This window comes from Toxoplasma gondii, chromosome III, assembly GCF_000006565.2.
Source record: "Toxoplasma gondii ME49 chromosome III, whole genome shotgun sequence".
NCBI lineage: Eukaryota > Apicomplexa > Conoidasida > Eucoccidiorida > Sarcocystidae > Toxoplasma > Toxoplasma gondii.
This window is the reverse complement of record NC_031470.1, coordinates 2,190,982-2,213,045: the sequence shown is the minus strand read 5'-3', so window position 1 is coordinate 2,213,045 and position 22,064 is coordinate 2,190,982. Positions and strand designations below refer to the sequence as shown.

General features: G+C 51.9%; 2 protein-coding genes across 2 annotated transcripts; both read right to left on the bottom strand.

The window, feature by feature from the left end:
- Positions 1-1,960: 1,960 nt before the first annotated feature.
- Positions 1,961-6,552, bottom strand: PYKII (pyruvate kinase PyKII). The gene is made up of 2 exons (XM_002371734.2): positions 5,349-6,552; positions 1,961-4,585 (listed from the first exon to the last, which is right to left on the bottom strand). The coding sequence occupies exons 1-2, from the start codon at positions 6,438-6,440 to the stop codon at positions 2,714-2,716; spliced, it is 2,964 nt and encodes a 987-aa protein (XP_002371775.1). The 5' UTR covers positions 6,441-6,552; the 3' UTR covers positions 1,961-2,713.
- A 1,695-nt stretch (positions 6,553-8,247) lies between these two features.
- TGME49_299080 (VTC domain-containing protein) lies at positions 8,248-21,855 on the bottom strand. The gene is made up of 17 exons (XM_018782361.1): positions 20,797-21,855; positions 19,411-19,714; positions 18,860-18,975; positions 17,929-18,001; positions 17,123-17,205; positions 16,520-16,636; positions 15,884-15,970; positions 15,328-15,396; positions 14,383-14,548; positions 13,562-13,673; positions 12,617-13,151; positions 11,878-12,309; positions 11,359-11,458; positions 10,260-10,825; positions 9,561-9,976; positions 8,742-8,867; positions 8,248-8,560 (listed from the first exon to the last, which is right to left on the bottom strand). The coding sequence occupies exons 1-17, from the start codon at positions 21,040-21,042 to the stop codon at positions 8,413-8,415; spliced, it is 3,696 nt and encodes a 1,231-aa protein (XP_018638098.1). The 5' UTR covers positions 21,043-21,855; the 3' UTR covers positions 8,248-8,412.
- Between the last annotated feature and the right edge of the window lie 209 nt (positions 21,856-22,064).

The window sequence follows — 22,064 nt, the reverse complement described above, 5'->3', positions numbered from 1 at the left end:
AACCACCAACTAATTTAGATGTGCACACAACTGTATACAATAACTGTCATTTTCTAGCCTCCGACAGCATTCCTTGAGTAGAAAACGGAAACCTTGCACTCGTGATCAAGAGTCTGAGTCCGAGCACGTGTGCACGCTCACCATGACTGTTAGAGACAACACTGATATATCCCACCGCGCTTCTGCAACTTGCATGCTGACAGCCTTTTCTAAGCAAAGTGTGGGACTAACAGTCGGTCCTGCTATGGATTCCAACAAAGACGCACCCTTCCTTTTTCACAACGCGTCGAGTCTGCTGCACTGTCGTCCTAAAACCAGGGCCAGATCTTCACAACATTGCTGGCTGGGCCTTTCTCCGGTGTTGTGAGATACTTCACTGGAAGTGTTTTCTTCGCTCCTCCGCTTCCGTAACAGGTGGCTCACTTTTCATGACATAGAAGCTCGCTTTCCAACCAGAAAGAGAAACTGGAGATCCGCGTATTAGCATGCCCCCGAAGAAGGCCAAGAATGCCGCGTCCGCAAAGGACAAGAAAGGCACAGCCGCCACGACAGCGGCGGAAGTCCTCAATAAGGCGTTAGAGGCTGAGCTTCTTAGTTTGGAAATTCAGCTTCAGGAAGAAGATGACCAGCTCACTGAAACGTTAAAGCGAGAGCACCTCCACAGGGAAATGGTAGTGCGCGACACCATGTACTAAATTCAGCAGTTTTGTTGCCTGCATGCTACAAGCTTCTGCTCTTATCGGAGTTCAGCACAGAGCCACGTGTTTTTTCCTAGGCACTGCACACTCCTCGAAAAATGCATAGGGGAAGCAACGACTTCACAAGCCGTTTTTTCTTTTGAGTGTTACCAGTTGACATATTTCAAGGGTACGCACCCTACCACTTTTTCTGATAGGGTATTCGATGGGAGCTTCGAGCTTCCACGCGATTGCTTTGACAACCATTGCACCGTGTACCTCGCGCAAGTTTAGAGGGAAATCAACACACAATGTTCCTGTATTGACTATTTGTAAAGTACGAGGCGGGGAAAGTAGAGGCATATGCGCTCACGTGGGGTTCGAAACGATGAAGTGGCAGAATCTCTCTTCCAGCCAGCCGAAGAGCTCGGCCATACCCAGCGAGGAAAAAGATCGAAAGTGGTCAGAAGCTGAACAAAAGTCAGGTGTTTGTCGTCGCAGGCGGGGAGCATTGTTGCGGGTTGTCTACTGGAGCTCTCATGAGCGAACAAGGAACATTCACGCGTGTGGCTAAAGTTTTGTTTTCTACTCTTTCTGTTCTCGTTACACACGAAGCCATCACAGCCCGCCATGCCCTGTCAGAAACCTACTTTGTCTTCTGGTTGTTCCAGTTAAGCGTGTGCGGCTTTCCTGCTTATGCCACAGTGCCAGCAATGTGAAGAAGATTTCAAAGCAGAAGAGAAACGCCGGCTTGCCATCTGCGCCGACCTTGTCCGGCAGCATAAAGCTCTGCAACATGACTACACCAATCAAATAGGAGCGATGGAAGCCACACTACAAGGTTATAAACGCGAATACGCCAATCAGATGACCCTTCTCAGGCAACTTGGTGCGGCGAAAGACAAAGAGATCGCGGAGCACGATGCGCGCGTAAAAGGTCAGGACAGTTCCACGAGGGGGAATAACATGTGCACCTTTTGAAAGAGAGAATAGCTGTGCTTCATCGTGCATCTCATGTTTGCCATTTTGGCTTTAGAGCGATGGCATTTTCTTTGCGTTTTTTCCACCGATCCCTGTGTTGGTACCAGAGGCAGTTGCTACGTGTAGACGCACTCTACCACCAAGCAAATCTGGAATGCCTGCGTGCACGTGAAGCTAATCATTGTATCACATGTCTACACTCTTCCCCTCAGCTCTAAAAATAAAAATGGATCGGGTTTCAGAGGAGTTCGCGCGCTTGCTCATGGAGATCCAGGAGGTTATGCAAGAACGTATCAAGTCACCTTTACTCGAAGCGAAAGACGAGACACAGCGTTTCTCTGAAGTCCTCGAGGTCAGCAAAGGACAGTATTTCAAAAAACTTGGAGAAATTATCCGTGATCGGGAAGAAAAATATCCTCTGGGCAGTGGATGGAGAGGGGCTGGTATGAAGGCGCCGAAGGCCGTACGCGCTTTGGGCGTTTCATAGAGAGCTCCCTCCGGCTTACACAGACTTAAGATTTACGGTGAAGATCTTCCGCGTGTCACGAAGACAGAATTCTGAACTCTTTGTTCCCTTTTAGAGGAAAGATGCACACCGGGACAACTCAATCGGCGAGTCCTGATGTCGGCTTCTGCTCTCGACCCCGCCGGCAGGAATAGTGGAAACACCGCTGCACATGCCACTTGATACACAACACTGGTGAAGCATCTTGGCGTGACGACAAGTCGATTGCCAAACTATCGGCAACACCCCCAACGCTATTAGTCAACTTGTGCAACCTAGTTTATATAAGACGTTTCCTAGAACTTCGACATGCGGCACCCGACGTAGAACCTAGTTTATATGAGCGTTTTCCAGGAAGAACCTCGATACGCAACACCAGAATGCACGGACATATAACAGTGTGACATCGAATGACAAACAGGGGGAAAGACGCTCGGACACACTGACTCTGGTCCAACTGACTGAGCACAGCGCTTCGTCATAGAAAGGATATCGGCGAGAAAAACCGTCACGAGTCAACAGATACTAGTGTTCAGTCTCAGTAAAGTGACTATCGCCCTGACTCGAGAGTACACACTGTCAAAATTGGCCGGGTGAGGCGCGCTGTCGTTTTGTCGCTGTTCGTCCCGTTCTCCCGTCCTCCCGGCAGCCTTCCTAGAACTACTAGGTTATCTGTACTTTCAGTAGCGAACTTCTCCTTTCTAGCGAATTCACACGCCAATCGCAGTTGATCGTCCAAGCTGGCTGGTCTCCTAGCACGGGACTCCACGTTCTCTTGATCCTCTGCCTCGAGCAAGACTGGGTAAATTCCCCAGTACATCTTCAGTCTTCGCGCTGTGTGGACGCATTCTGTAACAGCCAATACAGGAGCTGTTGGCCTGAGGGTGGCTAACCGTTGGAGTAGTGCTTCATTTTCTCCGAAGACTACAATTGCTTTGGCACCGCTCTGCCGCGCCACCGCGGCTGCAGTGTGCTCCACCCAGGCGTCACTTTCATCCGCTCCTTGTTCCGTCTTCGATGTCCCCTGGTTTGTGTCTCCGCTTTTCCCCTGTCGGTCTGCTTCACTGAATGCGAGATGTTCACGCCGTCCCGGTAGAAACCGAGACAAAATCTCTTCCGTTCGGTCCCGGCTTTCTCCTTGTAGCTCAGAACCCTTCTCCAATTCCTGTTCCCTCCCTTTACTGGCACGTGGTACACGAAGAGCCGAGGTGCCGGTTGAGGCACAGCGTTCAGCTGCTCTCAGCCGTGCTTGCCTTCTTTGGTCCTCTAGTTCCCAGAAGCTTGGGTCGTTTTCCACCCCCTCAATTCCCAAGCGTTGCATGCAAGCCACTCGGGCAGGGGCATTTCCTGCCGCCGTTTCTCCACTAAGCATAACAGCATCTGCTCCATCGTAGACTGCGTTTGCGACATCAGAGACTTCTGCGCGTGTGGGCAGAGGTGCTTGCATCATCGATTCAAGCATCTGCGTCGCTACGACGACAGGTTTTCCAGCTTCCCTGCAAAGGCTGACAAGCCGTTTCTGCACTCTCGGTAGCCACGCTATGTTGGGTAACTCGACCCCCAAGTCGCCGCGCGCAACCATGATACCATCCGCTGCGGCGACGATTTCTGCAATGTTCTCTAGCGCTATAGGCTTTTCGATCTTGACCATAACGGAGATATCCGGTCGAATTCTGCAACCAGCCCCCGAAGCGTCACCTCTGTCTACGTGCGACTCGGAGCGATTCTGCTCAGCAGCATATTGCGCTGTCGTGCTACCTGCGGCTTCCGCAGCCTCCCGGAGTTCCCGTCGCAGCTCGTGAACGTCGTCTGCGGACTGGACAAAGGACAAGGCGATCCAGTCTACACCCCAGCTAGCTACTGTTCGGGCAAGCTCCCGGTCTCGCGCAGAGAGTGCGGAAATTGGTAACCGTGCTGAGGGGACGTTGACTCCCTTTTTGCTTGAGATGCGGCCTCCAACGAGGACTGTGCATCGTACTGCCGGTGCGCGAACTACGGATGATCCTGGCGACGCAGTGTGCGATACAGACTCAATGTCACCTAGGCCCCTGCTCAACGCTGTGGTGTCTGCAAAAACCTCTGTAACCCGCAGCTTTACTTTTCCATCGTCCATCAAAACTATGTCGTCTGGGCGAAGAACGGAAAGAATTTCGGGGTGGGGAAGCTGTACACGCGACGCGTCCCCAGGCTGCGTGGAGGAGTCGAGAATAAAGGATTTGCCGGTCTCCAGAGTCGCCTCGTCGTTGTTAAAAACGCCCAGACGAAATTTCGGTCCGGGCAGGTCTGCGAGAACGGCGATAGGGTGTTTGTAGACCTTCTCTAAGTGCCGTACGTGAAGCAGCTGCTGGTGCTTCTCGGTTAGAAGACCGTGCGACATGTTCAGTCGAAAAACATCTACGCCCGCGAGGAAAAGGCGTTCGATCTACGGACAAAGTACACCACACAAAGACCGAAAACGAGCACTTTGTAGCGACGAGACAGGATGCAGCAGGTGGAAGACGTGAGAAAAGGTACTGAGCAGACACAACAGGCACACCAGGAAAAGACAACGTAAAGGTCTACGATGTCGGGATGGCAATCCTTGAAAAGAAAAACCATCTGAGGAGTCAGCAGAAGGGGAAAGATAGAAAAGCCGATAGGCCTCTGCAACTCGACCTAGCCAGGTCCCTGAAAATTCATTCTCCCGTGACCATGGACAAGCAGCGAATACAGAACTGTGTTTCGTCCGTTTCCGTGAGAAACAGACGAGCGCTGGCACCTGTTCTTCACTGTACCAGACTTCGAGCTTGCTCGACTTCCGGCCCGTTGCAAACTACCCAGAGGATTTCTCCAACCAAAGCCGCGCAGTTTTGTAGTTGTTCACGAGCGCCCACCGTCAGTGCCAGCCTCTTTACTGTGGAAGAGGGGACTCCGGAGACAGTTCATTCTTCCCTACGGAACAGACGCGACGGGATCTCTATGAACCTCACAGACAGCTGGAAGACGTGAGAGAACGCTTTGAACCCTGTGAGTGCGCTCAAAAGGCGTACAGAAAATCGATATGAGAACAAAGATAACTTAGTTGAAAATGGTGATCATACTGCTAGTGCACTTACGATTTCGTATTTGAATGGGATTCCAGCTATTTCTTCGCCGTGTTCTCTAAAGGTGTCGACCCTAAATTGTGGTTCTTATCCTCGCGTTACCTCTTCATAATCCCAGCTCGCCGGTCCGATGGTTGCAATTTGCTTTGTGGACGTGAAGACCGGGAGGTCCAGCGGTTCTCCTGACTTGTCGCTGTGTCCAGGAGAAATTTTCGTATCTGAAGAACCTCTGTGGCCGCCACTTGACGAAAAGTGACGGAGAGCGGATCCACGGAAATCGAATGACTTCCTCGCGAGTGCGGGCGACGCAGCAGAGAGCATCCCCCTGTGTGTTTCGAGTCCTGCCCGCGGTCCAGACTCTTCGCGGGATAACGAAGCCGCGAATGGCGAGCAAGCAGAAGGGGAAGAAGGGAAGCCAGTCAAGAGAAAGGCAGCCGTTTCTGTGGGACGTCTTCCGGAAGAAGAAGTCTGGAGAAGAGATGCGTCCTGCCCCGCTTTCCCTGCGCGCGACGACGCTGGGGCAGCAAAGCTGGAAGAGGAAACACCCTCCGCAAGTCTAGAAGAGAGAAAACCGATATGCGGAGCGACAGGAGGAACAGACGCCTCTCGGTGAAATCTAACGGGGCACTCGTGCCTGATAGGCCGGTGGGGAATGCCCTGCGTCAGGTCTGCAAGACAGTCACAGGTGCGCTGTCGCAGGTTCTGCGCCTTCTGGGCAGAAAAATCCGGCTGCACTCTCGTTTTTTCCGTGCCTGTGGAGAAAAGGACTTTTCGGGCCTGCGATCCGCTTCTCTGGAGAGCTCGAGACTCAAACACCCGTGGAAAATCCATGGACGGAAGACCCACGCGGCGGTGTCCGGTCGCCACTGCCGCAACTCGCGTGCAGACGCTGGCCGGGGAGGGTCGGAGAGGCGCCATCGCGGAGAGAAGGAGAGCAAGAAAACAGAAAAAGAAAAAACGAAGAAGCAGACGAGGGCGAGAAGAAACGCGAACAGACAACGTATGTTCGCGTAGGCCGCGTTCACCCCCAGGGAAGCGGGAAAAATTCTGGAGGTCGATGTGTGCTTCAGTCCGCGTAGACCTAAATCCAGAAGAATTCTTCCTCACGGGTTTCTCTGACCCACAAGTTGGAAAGTTCATGCTGGCAAAACCATTAGCCCGAGAAGAGGAAAACTCTGCTCCACCATCGTCCATTTACACGCAAAAACGCCCCAGAAGAACGGGGACCGGCCTCCGACCCCCCGCGGGACTTTCGTGTCAACCCTGTGTGGCCGGAACTCACGAAAAAGCGAAAATTCCTGTGAGAAGAGGGAACATGTCCCGGCGGATTCAGCGCAGCTGGCGAAAAGACGTCCTACTCTCTCGATCTGACTGACAGGAAAGTCAACAATTCGCGAAAAGAGACAAGCGGAGGCACAACGTCTTGGGAAGGCACTCGTAAAATCACTGGAATAGAGTTTTCTCCAGAGGAGACAAGCGACACAGACACGACAGACACTCCCCTCTGTGGGGTTTCGAAATTCACGCGCTGTTGGCCAATCGAGAAATCGAGGTCACTTCTGTGTCGGCATATGCTGAGAAAAACTGAAAAGCACTGTCTCTGAGATTCGCCTTGCGCGGTCGCTCCCTGTTCTAAACCTCCGTTCCCGTGCGCCTGTGGTTTCGCTCCCTGCTCTAAGCCGTCGTTTCCCTACACTTCTGGTTTCATTGCGATACATCCCGAACGATAGAAAACCTAGAAATCCATGCTCAAACGTACCTTACCTTTCACTTTTACGACCCCAGGCTGGTGTATTCAGTCACACATTAGCGGGGAAAGTTGTGTCTAACGTATATAACCACGCGTACATTCGTGAGGCATAGATCGACATCACCAGCCCTGCGACGGTTCGTCCCGACTTTTTGACTCGCCAACTGAAAAAGATGGACCGTACAGGGATGTGCTGCGTACGTCTGTGCATCCAAGTTGAGATCCCGTTATACGTGGTACACTCTAACTCGCCGGCTAGCCTTCAACATTCGGGATGTAAACCAGTAGAGTCAAACTCGTACGAAATCCTTTTTGCAGAAAAAGAATCATGTACACAAAATGATTCTGCGGACCGTTTAGAAGCAACGTCAGTAGTTGTTCCCGTAATGCATCGAGTTCCCTTTGTAGACGCCAAGCGCTGGGACTCAGGGAAGACTAAACGGTCTTCAAAGGACTTTGGGGTCAGTACAAGACAGAGATCCGCGGTTTTCTGAGACACGCGAGGACCACCTAAGCGCCAGTAGCGGCCGTCGGTAGACTCTCAAGCTTAAGCTTCTGCAGCAGGGAGAGACATTTCATTCAGGTCGCAAAGCACCGCCCGCACTACAGCTGAATCCCAGGCTCAGCAGCATGGAAGTTGCAATGCTCAGCTGTTCCCGCATTTTCTAAGCGGTCTCTTATGTGGACCTCACGGTCACTGTCGGCGCTAACAAAGAACTAGTCTATATTACAGCCTCGACCGGGCTTCAGATGTCGACCGGGCCATTTGAATCAACATAAATTTGTGTTCAGATTGTTGATGTGGATTCTATTCGACGGGCTGGTTTTCGTTGCTGGAGAAAGCAGGTACATTTGTGACGTAGATCTCCAGTCTGATGACGACAGGCGCCTCTTTTGATTGCATTCAATTGTCTGAAAACCTGAGAGCGTGGGTCAGCGCCATTCGGTAGCGGAAACGACAGTGTACTTCTAAAGGAGAGACGGCACTCGCTCCGTGCGAGGAGAGAAAAAGGTTTCTCGCGAGGTCCTCTCTGGTGTGGTCAGACAACTCGTGAGATTCGACCTCGCGCACTTTTCCCGCGGAATCCAACCGCACCGCTTGCCTCGACGTATGGACACCAGCGACTTTCGCTCCACTGTGCAGATGTGTGTGTGTGTGTGTGTGTGTGAATGTGTGCCAACAGTTTTTCCTGAGTCTCACAGCGCGAAACGAGACGCATTTCTCAAAGACGCGAGCTGACTACAGACATGCACCTCTATTTTTTAAAAAGCGAACACTGAGGATTTACAAGAGATTGAGTCCAGTTCCAGTAGAACCGTTTCCCCGCGGAAGCCATGAGCAAGGAAGCAAGTCACGGCACCATCGAGCAGGGAGAGGAACGCTTTCCTTCGGCTGCCGAAACGTTGGCGTGAAGTCTATACCGACTTCAGTTTTTTAACTCCCGCGTCAATTTGCAGACAGAGAATGAAGAGGACAATCACTGAAACAGTCGCGAAAATCGCGACGGGACCGTAGACGCTGTCGTAGCGCTCGCCCGCGTTCATGTCGCCTCGCGCGACTTTCCTAAGAACAACAAAGTAAACGCGTTCGAGATAGATGCCTCTGCATCTCCTTCGACACAACGACCGGCAAGAAAAAAACAGTTCGACGTGGTGACGCAAAACCTACAAGTGCCCCGCCTGAGCAACAGAAAAGAGAGCACCTCTCCTGCGAAACTCGACTCTTCTTTTCTGCGCAACCTCACCTTTCCAGTTTACTCCCTCGCTCTTCGAAGACTCGGTAACTGTAGACGAGCAGGGCCAGGACGCCGAAAGCGAGACAGAAGCCGGCCACGTCGGGGACAACACCCCCGCCGCCCCACTGCAGGAGGCTGAGACGCAACGCATGCGCAAAGGAAAGCATGATCCCGCGAGGACGCAGAGACGCTGGAGGGGAAGAAGCAACCTAAAACGTGAGAGCGAATCCCCTCACCCCACCCGAAAAGAGTGAAACGGACGCGACCGGACGCGGGACAGCGCAGGATATCATCGACAGAAACGAGAGAGAACCACGGAAAATCCAAGAGGGGGCGCCAGAAAAGGAGACATTCGAGACATGACTGCGCGAGAAGAAAGATACCCTTCTACGCCTCGCGACAGGGGTATGTCCTCGTCGGCGCCAAAGCCGTTGAAAGCGAGTAGCACATCCGCCCGGCCGCGATCAGACGAACATGTCCGCTTAGCAATTCGAACGAACTTGACTTTTCGCATCTCACAGATGGAGTCACATTCCCTGTCCTAAGTACTCCAGCGTCTCTGTGCTTGTTCAAGTTTTGAGTTGAAAACAACCTATCCCTTGACGTCCATGTTCTTAAACGAGCTGCGTCCAGATTGCACCATTCCATTCGAAAGCACATCGTGTTTAATGAGCTCGTACACTGTACCGGAACAACAGTACGAAACCGCACATATATATACATATATACATATATATATATACCTATTGGAATGCGTACATCTGTATTCAGGAATTTGAGCTTTTAGCTGGTCACAGGGATCGCGAACCGTGCCTCTCGTCCACTTACGTAATTGCCAGAGAACCCAAGTAAACGGCCTTCTGCAGGTACTGCAGGAAGGTTCGTTCGTTTGCGAAGAAGCTCTTTGGGTCGAGTTTCCTCATCTTCTTGCTTTGTCGCATCACTTTTCGCAGACATGCCTGCTTCGACTGAGGGTCGGAAAGCCAGCCGTCGTCTTCCTCGTCGTGCGAGCGCTGCAGAGGCGCCTCTGAGCGAGGCAAAGGCGCCAGCGCGAGATGCTCCTGCGTTTCATCGAAACTGTTAGAAAACGCATTGTCTCGGGAAGCGAGAAAGCCGCGGGCCTCTGCCGCCGCAGCGGTCTCCCAGTGTGTCGGGAAGTCTTCCGCTAGCGCCTCCGTGTGACGTTGTCGCAGCCAGTCCAGCGTTCGCGCGGCGTCCGTCCCCAAGGTCGACTTTCCGCGAGGCTGCAAGCAACATGAGAGAGGCGCTTGGAAAAAAAATGCTCCTCGCCCGTGCTGGACTTTCGCAACGCTCGCCTTTGACACACCAAAAAACAACGGCGGCTACTGCCCCTTTCCGTTCTTCTCTTCTGCACACGAATTCCTTCTTGTTCTTTGCCGTTTCTCCTATATTCTGGACGCCCTTTCTGCCTTTGGTTCTCCTTCTCTCCTCCTCGCTTTTCCTCGCTCCTCCTCCGGCCAGCCTTCCTCTTTTTCGCGCGTCGCTTCCGTCGACTGAGTGCCTCACCCTTCGGCGTCGCGTGACTTCCGCGAGGCCAGGTTCCGCAGGCAGTTGGTCGACGGAGACGCAGTTGAGCGTCTGTTCGTTCGCGCTGGACCTGTTTCTTGGCTCTGTGAGGACAGAGTGCCTCGGCGGCCCCCGTTCGCCAGCGACTCTCAACTGGGGAACCTGGCTGGCGCCTTCGTCGTCGGCTTGTCCCTCCTCGACGCTGCGAACGACGGGAGAGTAGAAGAGTTTGCCGCGCCTCGACCCAAAGAAAAATGTGTGCCTCTCGGCCCTCCCGTCCACTCGCCAGCTGCTCGGCTCCGCGACGCCCTCTGCATGCGGCGGCGCAGGCAGGGACGCGGCAGGAAGAGTCGACGGCTCAGGCCTTTCTCGTCGCTCTCTGGGCGGCGCGCTTTGGCCTTCCTGCGCAGGCGCGTCCAGCGACGCCGCGCGGCCGAGCGGCTTTCCGTCGCGGCGAAGCCCCGTAGCCTCAGGCGACGCCTGCAGCCAGTAGGGAAGCCGACTAATCTTGTCGCTGTGAAGAAACGCCATGCCGTGCTGGAACTTTGAAAACTTCGGGACCATGACTGCATGCGACACAAGCAACGAAGCCAAAAGCCAGAGGGTCGGCGCAGTCGAGACGACCCTGAAGAAGTCGAACGACAACTTCCCAACTACACGACGTATCAAAGGGCGCGCGAGAGGAAAGACGTCTCAGACTCAAATCAAAGACAGACAGGACGATTCTCCAGAGAAGATCCGTCGAGACAGCCTTCAACTCCAAACGCCCGCAACATCTTCGGAGCCTTCTGGCGGTTCCTCGCCGCCTCGACGTCACGGGGCTTCACAAATCGTTCTCTGCGAGTCTCTACACGCGCGGTGAGACGGGAGGAAGGAAACGCCATGCGCGCGACACAGCAACTCTCTCCAAGCTTAAGACCACAAATATGCACATGCACACACTGATGCTTCACAAACATACATATATACATGTTTGCATGTATGCATGTGCATCTGTATGTATGCATATCTCCAGTGACATAGATCCACTGAATGAAGCTTGCGAATGCGCTGCCTTCCCCGCCCAGGTAGAGCAAGAGGACCTTGGCTGCTGGCTTACTTGCATCGCAGAGGGCAAGCAGTTCCTGGACCCACGGAGGACTTGGCGATGTCTGCAGTTTCACCTCGAGGACGGCGAAGGGAAAGCGAACGACATCGTTCTGCAAGCCACAGGAGACGCGCGGAAACGCAGAGCATGCGCAAAGCGAAAGCCTCTCTCGTGCGAAACGCGCGGACGCCACTCCACCCCACAAACGTTGACGCGGTCCTGCCCATTCTACGTGCAGATCTACGCGTATACTTATTCATGTATACGCATATGCACAAATATATTTCATGGTAAATATACTTACAAATGCGTATACATAACTGTCTATCTATCTATCTATCAATCTATCTATTTTATCAATCAATCTATCAATCTCTCTCTCTATATATATTGATTTTGGATGGGTGCCTTTCGAGTTTTCAGTTTGAATCGTTAAGCAACAGAGATGGTAGTGAGCATTTGATTGGGAAGGGCAGCTACGACGGCATCGCGAACACCGGCGAGACGTTGTCAGAACACAGAAAGGCGTACCTTCCCAAGGAGTTCTTCCGCCACTCTGCACCAGAGGACATCGTCATCATCCTCACGCATGCGTTCGAATCGCACAAGGTCTTCTTTGACTGCATGCGCGGGGGAACCATGCTTTTCCCTCTCTTCCGCCGGCCCTCGGGTCGCCCCCACACATCCATTTCGACTGGATGCAGAGGCGAAGGCAGCCGAAGGGGACGCGACTGGCTGTTGCATTGCAGGGTGAGGTCTTCGGAGGTTCTCCCAGAGAGGACATCTCCCGACGCTCGAAATCCCCTCGGACGTCGGCTCGAGCTTTCTGCGCTCTTCGGCCATCCCCAAACTGACATACTGAGGCGTCAACTCATCCACCATGCACAAATTGGTATCCAAGGAAATCCTGACGGCGTTCGATGTGCTCAGCTGGAAGGCTGCTCGCAAATAGCTCGTGCGAACCTATCAAACCACAAACAGAACGAGTCTCTCGTTTCTCTTCCTGGGCTTCGTCTCCACAGAGCTTCTGTTCCACATGCTTCATCGACATCTACGCTTCAACGCCGAGATCGCTCTATCATGATCTAGATCTCTGTTTTCGTCTTGATATCTATCTCTGTCTTCTTCTTCCGGATCCATCTGTATGTCTCTACCGACCTCTGTCCACCTAAGGTTCTTTCCACTTGGATCTCTCTCCTTTTCGACGCCCAGCGACCTCTGTCTATCTGTCTGCTTCTCGTTCTCTCTGCTCTTGAATTTGTGCTCTTACCATCGGTAGAAGGGAATGGCGGAGGAGTGTGTTTTGAATTTCGCATGCAAGTTGCAGAGATTTTTGAGTTTTGGCGTCTTGAAAGTATTTCGTCTCTGCTTCTTCCTCTTCTCGCTCCCACTGCCGCCTCTGCTCTGTCGTTGTCTCTTTCCTTGCCCTGCATCTCTCGTCTTCTGCGCCGACCCCTACGTTTTCCCGACATCCCTCCCTTGAAGTCGCCTCTTCACGGGGCTCCATCGCTCTCTCTCTCTCTCGCTCTCCCTCCTCCGAATCTTGGCATGCTTCGCCATCTTCTTGCCTCCCGTTTCTCTCTGTCTTCTCTTTCGCTTCCGCTTCTCCCTCTCGCTCGCGTTCTTCTCTCTCCTTCGCTTCCTCCTCCTTCTTCTTGTCTCTCCACCACCGTTCACGGAACTGAATCCCGAGGGCCTCAGCCGCGGGAAGGCGCCCGAGCAAGTAACTCTTGACGAATTTTTGGTCCAAGGTGAATCGCTCCTTCGTGCTGCTCAATCCCGTCCAGCTTTCGTGGTGCGTCTTCCTGATCACAAACAACCATCTCTTCCTCTCGCACAATTACGCCTTACGTATCTACATAAACTCACATTCAAGTACACATACAAATACGGATTTACATGTTTCCATAAACGAAAACTGCAATGCAGAGGAATACATATACATATATATATATATACATATATACATATTTGTATATATATACATATTTACGAGTGTGCCTGCCTACGCGTATGCAGATGCCTACATCTCACATATATACATATATATATATATATATATATATACATATTTATATATAGATATATACATTGACGTATGTATGTGTGTGCTTTGATGTCGGGTGCCCTGCGGCGTACAGACGTCTCTGTCTTTGCTTGTTTTGAGAAGCGTCCGCCGATTCAATCCCTGGGTGCCCACTGTGTCCCAACGTACCTCTCGACAAAGACCGGTTTGTCTCCTTCGTTGTCGTTAACGCCATACCATCGAAAGCGAATAAGTTCGGCACCTTCCATGCGAAGAATTCGATTCTCGAAGCAGTAGCCGGCTGAACCACGACAGAGAACGCGAGACGAAACGGCACCTTGGATTTCGATTGTCCATCACAGAACGTCAGGAAGCTTCGAAAACCAATTTCACACGATTGATGCATGACCGCCAGAGACGACACAAATAAGCCTTCTTCTCGAAACCTGGCTGCGTCCTCATGGCCACAGAGCAAGTCTCCTTGATCAAGCGTTGCCGAGATTTGACTTCGCAGAGCTCGAGACGCCTTTACAGAAAAATCGGACAAACGACACAGACAGCGTCTCTCCGCCGATGCGAGGGTCTCGTGGCGGCCCAAGACACCGGGGTGGAAGAAGAAAACGATGCGCGAGGAAACGTCGCTCCAAGACAAAACATTCAGGTACAGCTTTCTCAACGCGTTCGCGCCTTCAGAAGACGACTTGATCCCTCGTTTGGAGGCGCATGCGGCTGCAGACTGGACAGCCGCCGCGCTTCGTCGCAGGCGCGAAATGACGTCGTTGAATCGAAGACTGGGGAGGATGTTTCCGAACGGACGTCTGTGCGACCGCGGCAAAAAGAAAGGTCTCCGTCTCCGAGGACGTCTGTCGCGTCTCCCCTGCATCTCGTCAAGAGACGGATTCGAGAACCACAAACAATCAGGAAGAGTCCGGAGGCCATGCCGCGAGGAAAACCACCGGGACGCCAAGGCAGCGGGAACATGCAGAAGGAACGGAGACAGCGACGCTCACTGTTGCTGTCGACGTAGACAGACGTGATCGGTTGGGTGGCGCCGATCTTGCGTTTGAGACTTGCCGCGCTTGTCGCCGAGTTGCCCGCAAGCTCTGCCTCCTCCGCTTCCTCGTCTGCTCCGCCTTCGCTCTTCTGGAGGTTCTGCTGTCTCAGGAGCGCTGCGGCCTGCGCAAAGTGACCAGACACACAGACAAGAAGATTTCTTCGCCGCTGCAGGCCTCTCACTGAAGAACGCGAGCGCACCCGAACAGAGACCACTGTCAATCGAACTCGAAACGAGGGAGTTGGTTGGCGGTGCCCCCGCGGCTGGACAAACGTTTCCGTTGATGACGCTGCCTTTCCTCTTGAAGAAAAAAACTGCTGCTTTTTCTCCATGCCTTTCGGAGCAGACTGCGTGCTGCCTTCCCCAGGCCCCCGCCACACACGAAAGCATGCGCGCGCGACTCGCGCGACATCTCTGCCTTTCCTTCCAAAACGAAGAAACCAGAACAGTCTAGCTCGTCGAACGCCCCCACCGTTTCACCGTTTCACCTCAACCTCCGAAAACGGTACGTCTCCCCCCGCCAACGCTACGCGCGAGAGGACTCATCCTGTCTTGCGTCTGGAGAAAACGGAACACCGGGGTTGTTGTCGGCCACAGAATTCCGAACACAATGTCACTGCGTGTTTTGATGATTTTGATGACCCCGAGTAGTTCCCGTTCTTTACGAGCGCGAGAAGATCGCGCTTCACATGAGAACTTCTCGAATTGCTTCTCCGGTAACGGAAGTCGCGTTCCTCCGCCTCTGAGCGGCAGGCGAAGCGGATGGAGGTTCAATCCTGCACGAAGAATTCTCTGCCTTTGGTACAGAGAACAGAGCGCTTTGCACTTCGCCAGTGTTGCTCGATCCCACCCAGGCACAGACTTCGGAGAGCGAACGACGCCTTCGCCTTCACTGACTTACGATGTCCTCCTCGGACGCGCCGTAAACGAGAAAAGGAAGATGTTTCAGGATAAGGCACTGCGCATGGACCTGAAAGCAACGGAAAAAGACAAGTAGGGAACGAACAAGCACACAAACGTGACAGGATCCAAAACTCTTCACACAGATAGATACAATACATTTACATACACATACACACATATATATATATATATTTATATATATATATATATTTATATATATATATATATTTATATATATATATATATGTATATATATATGCATGTATATGTATGTAAGTGTATTGTGGAGGTATGATGGATGGACAATTGGGTAACCGAAGAGACCATGGAGGGTAGAGCGTGATTGTGATAAAAGGACAAACTGAAAAGTTTCTTCGATCCTTTTACTTCATCTGGTGGACTCTGTGTGGCCTCGCCCCCGTTCTCTGCAGTGGGTGTGTGGATCGACTTGTGCGTCTTGGCTTTTTTTTTGCGTGCTTCCGCGTTGCCTTTTGGCGTTTCAGATGCCTCGTTTTTTTCGTTGCTTTCCTCCGTTAGTTTTCCAGACCGCTCACCACCCGGTCGGACCGAAGCCAGTACTTGGTCGTATTTCGCACGAACGTCTCCGGCGCTTCCCACTTGCCGCTCTCTGTCACCCCCGCCTGCACCAGGAAGGAAAAGAAAGAGAAAGAGAAGAAAGAGAAGAAAGAGGAGAGTGGAACGAGAAGAAAAAGATGTGGAGAGTTCAGAAGAAAGAAGCACAGGAGAGCAGCGAACACTGAGAGAAGAGAAAACGAAAGACAACGACCGGAAGAGAGAAGGTCCGAGCGAGGGGAAAGCCTTCGACGCAACGGCGAGAAAAAACGAGAACGGACAAAGGCAAGAACGTCACCACGCGACCGTTCCTCGCGTTCATCCGGCATTCGCATCTCTGAGAAACATAGACTCTGAAGAGAAAAGAGTCTCCAAAGAAAGAGCGACTGGGCGTCGCAACCGACAAAAAGACGAAAGCCGAAGAGGGGACCGTTTGCCGGCGACCCACTGTCGCGAACGAGGGGAGAAAACGCAGGATAACGGAACTCAAAAGACGAGGAGAAACGGAAACGAATTCGTTTTCATGACGCCCAGTACCTCTACACACACGCGTTCGCGCAGATCGTGCGAGCATGCAAACTCTTTTTTCAAGAAAGCCATGGATTCAACGGCCTCACTTTGGCTTGTCGGAAGGCGGACCACGCAAGCGAGAGGCGCAGCATCAAGCCTTCGAGATCGACGTCGCAGAACTTCTCCTTTATGAGAGAGAAAATGAACCAGCGGGTCGCGTCGGTCTGTGAATGCGCGCAGACACACCCAGGCCGCCTCCCCGTTGGCATGCGTGCATGCGAGAGAGAAGCACCGAAACGCAGATGAAGAAGCCCCCCGAAGTCCCTGCAGCCGTTCGAAGCAAAGGAAACGGATGCTGGTGGAGATCCGGCACCCGCGTTTCGTGAGAGTTCCAAGGTGAACAGACGAGGAGCTCAACTCGAACTTGGAGGAGACGCGCGGCCCCAGAGGCACCGCCGCTTGACACGAAGAAGACGAGAAATGAAGACGAGGAGACAGAGAGCGAAGCGGGAGACGAGGAAAGCAGCCAAGTCTGCTTGCGGACGCGAGACGCAGACAGAGAAGAACGGAGGCCGGAAAGGAAGAATGCACTAAAGACGAAGACGCCACAGAAGACGAGACAACAGTGCCAGTCGTGGGCATGAGAAGAACGCACAGCAGGCGCTGCGAGATAAAGCCGTTTGCAGCCTCTACGGATTCGCCCTGCTTGCCTTGAGGAGTCTGTCGAAGAAGTGACCTAGGTCAACGAGAGCTTTGTAGTTTCGTCGCACAAAGAAGTCGAGGTGTGTAATTTCTGGGAGAGCAGAAGACGCAAACGGAGAAAAGACCGAAACGTTCGCTGACACTGGCGCCGAGAGAAAAACATGCCGCAAAAAGACGAAGCAGCAAAGACAAGGGCAACGCCCAGGTCCTTCAGCGCCCCCCCCCACCAATCCATTCTCAGGTCAAGCGATACAAACGCAGAGACATTCCTTGCGTTCGACAGAAGGTTCCCTTCATCTTCAGCCGAGCGGCAATGCATGCACGACGGCCTCCGATCCGAGCGGAGAAACAAAGCAAGTCTCCCCGCGCGCAGGGTGGAGCTCACAGGGCACAGCGACGAGAAAAAGGAGGAGACAGCGGAGAGAGAGAGAAGGAAGGAGAGAGACGGACAGAAGAAAGAGAGCAGAGAAAGAGGGAAGAACGAGAACTGAAAGAGAGAGAAGAACGAAAGAAGAGGGTACAGAGAGAAGAAACGAAAGAGAAAGAGTTGACACGAAGATCGAAGCCGAGAAAAGTTGAGGACAGAAAAGCAATAACGGTAAGAGAACAAGAACGAGGAGTCGAGAAACCAAAGGCACCACCAAAGGAGGGAAGCGTCGAGACGAAACAGAAGTGAACTCCGCAGCGACACAAGAAACGGTGGTTGTGCGGAGATGTCTTCGCCACAGAAACCGTCTTGAAGTCGCAAAAAGTTTGCGAGACCCTTCAACTTTTTTTCTCAGAAACATGTTTCGCGTTTTGCAAAGAAATCTACCTGCACTCTGTGCATCGAGCTCTTCCTCCAGTCTTGCAGCGACGTCCACCGTGAAGCCATGCTGCTCTCTCATCTGACAACGAAACCACAGCAAAGGCGCTCAGTTTCGCCTAAATCAGTCAAACTCGTCCCCTCCACATCTTCACATCCATGCATATAGATGCAGGCTCAAGGTCCTTGCCTGAATGCACATATATATATATATATACATATATATAAACATAAATACATAAATACATATATATATATATATACATATATAAACATAAATACATAAATACATATATATATATATATACATAAACATAAATACATATATATATATATACATATATATAAACATAAATACATAAATACATATATATATATATACATATATAAACATAAATACATAAATACATATATATATATATATATACATAAACATAAATACATATATATATATATATATATACATATATATAAACATAAATACATAAATACATATATATATATATATACATATATAAACATAAATACATAAATACATATATATATATATATATATACATATATAAACATAAATACATAAATATATATATATATATATATATATATATATAGGTATATAATATATGCCACTGAATACACAGTGCGATTTACAGAACCACGCATGGCAGGCACAGCGAAGACGACACAATAACCTCCGACAAACGTCGCATTAGAGATACGGTCTGTAGAGCACCGCAGGACATTTGTTGGCCGCTCTTGAGGCCGAGGCGAGTCCATGGAGGTGAGTCTTCTTGATCTGCCTTGCACAGAGCGAAGCAGCGCGCATCCAGCAGGCATCAGTCCGTTTGTGTACGCGTAGATGCGCGTTTGTCAGAGACTCGCACAACAGCTCTTTTCTCGGCGAGCTCTGGAAAAAGCTGGATTGCGCTTCTGAGCTCACCAGGCCGATGGCGCTGTAGATGTGACTAAGACGTTGGCAGACTTCCTGCTCCTTCGACTGCACAAAGAAATTAAGTCTCTGCACTTGATGCTGCATCAGGTTCCGGAAGCGCGACTCTGCACCAGGAGAGGGGCAGCCAAATGCATGCACAGTTTTTGTGAGGCAGGCAATCTGCCACAGCCACAGAAGAGCTCCTTTCAAGACAGAATGATCACCCGGGAAATGTACGCGTTCCCTACGCATGCAGCGACGCGTGCATGCACGGAGGTAGAGAGAAGAACTGCATGCAGAGAAGCAAATTCTACAAAAACGGTGCAGTCGTAAACATGCATCTGCGTAATACCAGGGCGGCTTGCGGGAGGGCGACGCGACATGCACTTGGGGTAAACAAATATCCATCTGCAGGCGCTCGGAAGTGCATGCGTCTGTGCCTGCCGACCTTCACTTTGCGAGAAAAAAACAGAGTTGTCCGCGGCCACCATTGGCGCGAACTCAGAGTTGTCTCCCGTCCCCCGCCTTTCTCTCTACTCTTGCAGGTTTCCGCTGATTACCTGGAAGCAGAGACATGAGTTCAGCTTGGCCGAAGATGCTCGTCCCTGCTGTCTGCGTTGTCTTTTGAGCTTCGTCTCTCTCTTCTCTTTCTGTCGCTTCTCTGTCATCTCGTTCTCTCGCTTGGCCGCTTTCTTGAGACCCCACACTCTCCTCCGCAGTCGCCCTCCAGGAAGGAGACACCGGGGGCCGTTCGGCAGCCTTTGCGAGGCCTGAACGATCTCCTGACACAGTCTCCTTCTTCCCCGAGTTCTCGTTTAACGGCACGGTCGTCAGCGGCTCTTGCTGCATTTGTTTCAGTTGTTTCTGCAGCCGAACACAAGACACAAGAGCCGGTTCTCTTCTGGTTCGTTCGACAGGTCAACGCCTTTCCTGATGGCGGCTTGAGGAGGCGACTGCCATCCGTTGTGCCGGCGCTTCGTTCTCTCTGCGAAACAGTTCGTCTGTCTCTTGAAAAAGCGCCCTTGCGAGTTCACGGAATCGACAAAAAAACGCGCAAAATCGCCATCCTTGAGTCCCTCCATACCTCAGCCACCCTTTCGCTGCCCCCCTGCGATGGTTCAGGACTGCTGTCTCCCTGTCTGCATGCATGCGCCTCTGTGGAAGTTCGACACACTGCGACAGGCTACGCGGAGACTCTTCGAACTCCTCCGCTCCAGAAACATGGCGATAAACTGCGGCCATCCTTCGCCAGCGTCTTCCACCCTCTCTTCTTGCGCAGGCGCGCTCTCGGATGGAACCGCACAGGACCTGGACTCCCGTCCTTGTACGTATAAGTGCAAAAAAATACAAATCCCCATATATATATATATATACATTTATATGTATATTTATGTGTATATTTATGTGTATATTTATGTGTATATTTATGTGTATATTTATGTGTATGCATGTACATGAACTGCGTTTCAGAGGCGAAGCTGGATCCTCGCTCGGCCTTTGGAGTCGTTGCTCTGCTGCGTCTAGCAGGAGCTATACAATATACAAGGACAGGCGCTGAGTCGCGAGAAGAAGAGAAGCGAGTTGGCATGTTGCGAATCAGGGGAACTAAGAGTCTGCGCCGTCGGGTGATGGAAAGCGTCTCGGGGAATTCAGGCTTGAAAGCATGCTCTCCTAAAAGACTCTTGGAGCACAGAGTAAGGACGAGCGCAGCTTTGACTTGTCACAGGAAGTTAGGTGCGAACCGAGACGAAGGCGGCAAACCTTCTCGAGAGTATTTCCAGAAAGACATCTCAGACAACAAGTCCTCAAAAAACTGCCATGCTGCCTGACTGTCCACCGCGGTGGAATGCAAATCACATGTCGCTTCTTCTGTGAATGGAACTCAGGGGAGAGAGACGCGCATGCAAAGGAGAGGAGACGCGCGTGGAGACAGGCTTTTTCCGGACCTTGATTGTAGCAGTGGAGAGCTTCTGTGAGGCATCTGCCGCGAGCTGCGTAATCAGTTTTTCCATCTGGGGAATGTTGACGTAGAGGGGCAAGTAGTGTCGAGGCAGCGCGCTCTCTGCACAGGAGGGGAGAGACGCGAGACTTCCGACGGACGATCCTCTTGCATCGCGCTTCCTCTCCTCCTTCTCCGTCCTTCGGAGGCCATAGGGAGACGCTTCAGGCGAAGTGCAGTTCTCAGACGCCATGGCGCAGACCGAGCAGGAGAGAGGAGAAGAGCCGACGAGAAGAGAAGGCGCAGAGAGGAGGAGAAGGAGAGAAGAACAGGAAAGGCAGACAGAAGACAGGACGCAGAGAGGAGACGGAAGAGAGAGAGACGCAGGGCGCAAGAGAGAATGGAGCAGACACACAGGAGGAGGGAGAGGCGAAGCATATGAGACAGATGGACGCTACGCGTTCGGAGACCTTTCCGCGCAGATGTCGAGGAAGGCTCTCCCGAAAAGCAGAAAGCATCAGAAGTCTTCGCAGCCGCAATTCATGTGAAGAAGGACGCCTTAGCAGACGCCTGTGTGATCCAGGAGACCTGGAAAAACAGAAGGCAACAGAACGAGGTAGAGCAAACGGAGAGGCGCCAGAAGACGAGAGCACGGTGCAAGACGGGAGGCGCCAGAGGAGGATAAGGAATGGAAGAAGCGGAGAGGCTACGCAGTGAGGACAAGAAGCAGAAGAAGGATAAGGAGAGAAGAGCCGGCTTAAGTCGATGAAGGGCAAAAGTACTTAAAAGTGTAAAGTTGAAACGGGAGACAGGAAGAAGAGGCGCAACTCACGCAGCCTCTCCTGGACTATCAAGAGAGAAAAAGGGAACGTCGTCAGCGCCTGCCACTGAAGGACGCCCTTCACATTCTTTTTTTTCGATCTTCTCTGGGGAGATAGAGAGAGAAAGTTGCTTTCTTTTTCTCCTCACGCCATGTTCTTCTCCTACCACCCACGGGAGCAAAAGGCATGACAAACGCGAAGCGCTTCCTGCCTGCGCCCTCTGTTCTCCATCCGCAGAAAATCCATTTGTCCAACAGAAAAGCAACAGCGTGGAAACAAAAAATGAAAAGAAGAAGAAAAACTCGCGGGTGAATCGTTCCGCGGCTGTGCCAAGTTTCCAAAGCTCCGCTGAAGAGAGGCGACATTTCACGAGTCGACAGAAGGGGAGACTGCGCTCACGCTTGTCGTGTCTCTTTCTCTCTCGTTCAATTCTCTTCTCTCCCCCGTCCTTTTT